The sequence below is a fragment of the Corvus brachyrhynchos genome, unplaced genomic scaffold (assembly GCF_000691975.1).
Source record: "Corvus brachyrhynchos isolate BGI_N302 unplaced genomic scaffold, ASM69197v1 scaffold46, whole genome shotgun sequence".
NCBI lineage: Eukaryota > Metazoa > Chordata > Aves > Passeriformes > Corvidae > Corvus > Corvus brachyrhynchos.
The window spans coordinates 5982747-5986658 of record NW_008238838.1 but is presented as its reverse complement, the minus strand read 5'-3'; the positions used below and the strand labels follow the sequence as shown (position 1 = coordinate 5986658).

Genomic DNA, 3912 nt, shown 5'->3' with positions numbered 1-3912 from the left:
TCCAGCACATTGAGACTGATATCCATAATATCCTCAGCTGCCTGTTAGTCTGACACGAGATGGTGGGAATTGTGTGGAGCTTCCCTGTGGCTTTGGCAGCCCCGTGTTGGCCAGGCAGGTCCTGTTGGCAGGCATGGCTTGGTGCCCACCTGTGTCACCTGCACGTCCTTGTCCACCTGCAGCAGCCACTTGACTCTGACCTGAACTAATCTGATCTTCTGTCCCCTCTTTTGTGCTGCCAAGTGAGAGGGATCTCTGTGCTTGTGAGACACCAGTGGAGCGTTTCGGGTTAGAAAATCCCGATGGGGCGGAGGCTGCAGAGCCGCAGGAGGGAGCCCTGGATTGCCTGGTGGATCCTGAGGAGCTTCCTGCCCCACAGAACACGTAAGGGCTTCGTGTCAGTCCCTGGTGGTGTGACTGTGACAGCTTCAGTCCGTTTGTCCCCCTTCAGGGTGGCTGGAGCTCGCATGTGAAGCGGGAGCTGCGGTTTGTGGGCACAGCGGCGCTCCGGCAGCTGTTCCCCTGCCAGAGTGCCAAGTGAACAGCCTGTGCTGGGGAGGGCGGGAGCAGCAGCTCAGCCCTCGGGGTCTGTGGCTCAGGACTCGGTGGGATGAGGGAGAGCCGCTTGTTTGTCTTTGGGAAAGCCTTCCCCGTGCTGAGGCTGCGAGTGTTCACCCTCCCCGAGAAACGCTTCCACGCAGAACTTGCTGAGTGATGCTGAGCTGGGGGGGGAAGGGCAAAAACCCACTAATTCACCCCATTTTACAGCTACTGGGCACGTTGGTGGCATTGAAATAAAGAGGTCAGGGCTCAGCTCCTGCCCAAGGCGCTGTTCTGTGCTGCTCCATGGGTGGCAGTTGTGGATTCCTACCTGCAGCTCCCTGAGACAGAGGATCTCAGTGGATGTGAGTGTGCTGACTTTGCATTCCGTGTCAAATGACACATCAGCAGATGCAGCTGGAAAAATTAGGCAGCGTGTCTCTGGGGACGAGGTGCTGGGGAAGGAATCTCTGTTCTGTTAGGAACTGTGGTGCTGTGTGAACGTGTGTGTGCTGGCTGGATCTCCTTCTGAGCGAAAACTGGGGCAAAAGGAAGAATGTGATAACCAGGTGGAAGTGGCTGAATTGCTCTGCAGAGCAGCCCGATAAAGGACACCTGCTGCAGGGGGTGTTCTGGGGGGGCACCAGCGAAGGGGGATTGTTCCAGAACCCCACTACTTTCCTCTGGCTTGCTCTTTTTGCTAATGGCTGCAGGAATGACCTTTTCTCTTCTGACTCGAGGCTGAATTACTGGGGCTGTTATTTCCCTGATTCCTGGCAGAAGTCTCTCTGCCTTGCACTGCCAGTCTCACAGCATGGAGAGACCTTCCTGCTCCAGCTTTCGCTAGCAAAGAACAAAAATCTTTCTTCCTAGACTAATCTCAATTTTCCCCTCCTTCCCCTTCAGCTTCTTTCAGACCTTATAATTTTGCTGCTGTCTGTCTGAAAAAAAACCTTAATTAGAACCAGATTGGGTTTGAAATTTTGGAGTGCTGAGGGCTTTCTGTTGCCTGGAGCTGGCAAATTCCCAGCACACTTTAGGTTGCAATTGCAGAAAAATACCTGGTCCATGAGAAGCACCAATCCCTGGGCTGGGAGTAGGTACTGATGGCATCTGCTCCTGTGCCTGGCAGCCTGGCCAGGGTTTTTCATGAAGTGAGATTTTATTGCACTCACAAGGCGAGCTCTGGTGGGCCAAAATCTGAATTATTTAGGCCTGGAGTGCAGCTGGGGCTGGGTTTAATTTGTCAGTTGGAGATTCTCTGGGAGTCAGCGAGAGGATCCACCAGTGGTCCTCAGGGTCCACCTGAGGTCAGCAGTGAAGCTTCTGGTGTAGGTGGCTCTGAGATTTTTGGTTTGGAGTTGATGCTCTTTGGAGGATGTTCCTGTTCCTTTTGTGTTGCTCTGTTTTCTGTCACCCTTTTGCCAAAGGAGCTTTTTCTCTTTGGTAGGCAACCTGAGAAGGAAATCGAGCAGTCCTTGAAGCAGCCTAATGATGAATCCCTGGAGGAAATAGTCAAGGAGATGGAGACAGAGCTGGAGCAAGAGGAAATACATTTATTTCAAGCAAAGGAGGAGAAAATTCAGCAATTCCAGGGGGAGATGAGGCAGAAGGAGGAGGAGGAGGAAGAAGCTGAAAAGCTTCCTCAGCAAAAAGAAAAGCCCCTCAGGTACTTTCCTTTTTTACTCTGTCTCCTCCAAGCCTTTCCAAGGTGGGGTTTCATTGCTGCTGGCCACAGACTCGTGCTGTTGTAGCCACCACCTGGGAAGTGGTGCTGCTTTCAGAGCTGGGAGCAAGGAGCAGGATCAGGGCTCTCAGGGAGGAAGAGGAAGGACAGTCTTTGCCTGGCACAGGCAGTCCTGTGTGTGAGGATCTGCAAACCCTGGGATGGACAGTGCCCCACTGGCAGGCTCAGGAAAGGACTCTCCCACCCTGACAGGAGCGGCAGGAGAGCATCCTGCAGGCTGAGCCATGATTCCACACACACACACAGAGCTTTTGGAGCTCTGAACCTGTCAGTTATGGTTAACCTGGGAGGAGTTTCCAGTTCAGTGCTTGGAGCTCTCCCACCTGGCAGATGTTCAAATCCTGGGCTAAACGGCAGCAACAGGACTGGAAATGGGAGCATTAGAGGAGATGAGGTTACCCCAGAGGAACGATCTGGAGCTCTGATACTGCGTCTTTTACAGAGGGACTTCCAAACAAGGCTTCCAGGAACAGGGCAGGGATGGAAACTAGGATCTGGTAGCAGTGCAGGGGGTGGAACAGCACTGGGAGCTGTGTCCTTTCCCTGGGGGACTTTTTCTCTTGAGGCTTCTGTATTATCTTGCTGGATATGATGCTTATGTTCTGAGCAGCCAGAAACAGCATCTTGACATGAAACATCGTGGGGATGCAGTCTGGGTGTGAAGGAAGATGCAGAAATGGCACCTGAAGGGGAAAAAAATGTGTAGCAAAAGGTATAATACAGGAATATGGAGCTTCCAGATGTGCTAATGCATCCAGGTACCTTGCCTGGGAGCCTGCAGCCATTTAATGAGCGTTAAAAAAAACCCCAAAAGAAGTGTAAACTAGGATGATAGAGCAAGTTTTAAACCCACACTGCTCAGGTTTGGTGCTGGGGCTGCATCTCCCGTGCCAGCAGCAGGTCCTGCAGGTGTGGAGGGGAAATGAATGTCTCACCACAGCCAGTGAGATCCCCAGCAGAGCTGTAGCCCTTGGAGAAGTGACTGGGAGATATTGAAGCCTCCTGAGCCTATTTTCTTCTTTTTTATTTTCTGTCTCAGCACTCCAGAAGAAGATTTGGCAAAATCTGAGGAGGAAGAGAGAGAGTTGCTTGTCAGAGAGGGAAAAACCGAGAGACTTGAAAAGCTTCGAGCCCAAATCGCCTCAGAGATCGAGGCAGAGCAGGAGAGGATGAGGTGAGAAGTTCTGCTGCTGTCCCTGGGGACATGAACTGCTGGTTTGGGATGGGATGGGAGGGTCGTGCACATCCCCAGCAGCTGCTCAGGGGCAGGTCCTGAGCCTCTCGTGGCTGCTTCCCTGCTGTGGCAGCAGGTCTGAGCCCTGATTGTCCAGTGCTGGATCCCGATTTCTGTGCTCTTGTTCCAAACCTACCAGGGCAGAGCAGGAGGCCACGCTGCAGAAGCTGAGGGAAGAGTGGGAATCCCAGCAGCTGGTGGAGAAGGAGAGCCTGGAGAGGAGGCAGCAGCTTGCCTTGGAGGAAATGAAGCTGGCAATGGAGGAAGCGCGGCAGAAGGAGATGATCGAGTTGGAACAGGAGAAGGAGCAGTTCCTGAGTGAGCTCAGGGAGAGGTTGGACAGGGAGAAGAAGAAGGTGAGATCTGTATTGCCAGGCAGGGCTGGCCTCCA

General features: G+C 53.0%; 1 protein-coding gene across 1 annotated transcript in view; it reads left to right on the top strand.

Annotated features, from left to right (window-relative positions):
* Window positions 1-3912, top strand: part of CEP164 (centrosomal protein 164) — a 29358-nt gene that overhangs the window by 15372 nt on the left and 10074 nt on the right. Inside the window, exons 12-15 of the mRNA XM_017738381.1 lie at window positions 244-384; window positions 1991-2209; window positions 3327-3461; window positions 3661-3877. Coding sequence (XP_017593870.1) covers window positions 244-384; window positions 1991-2209; window positions 3327-3461; window positions 3661-3877 — 712 coding nt within the window. The remainder of the gene's footprint in view (window positions 1-243; window positions 385-1990; window positions 2210-3326; window positions 3462-3660; window positions 3878-3912) is intronic.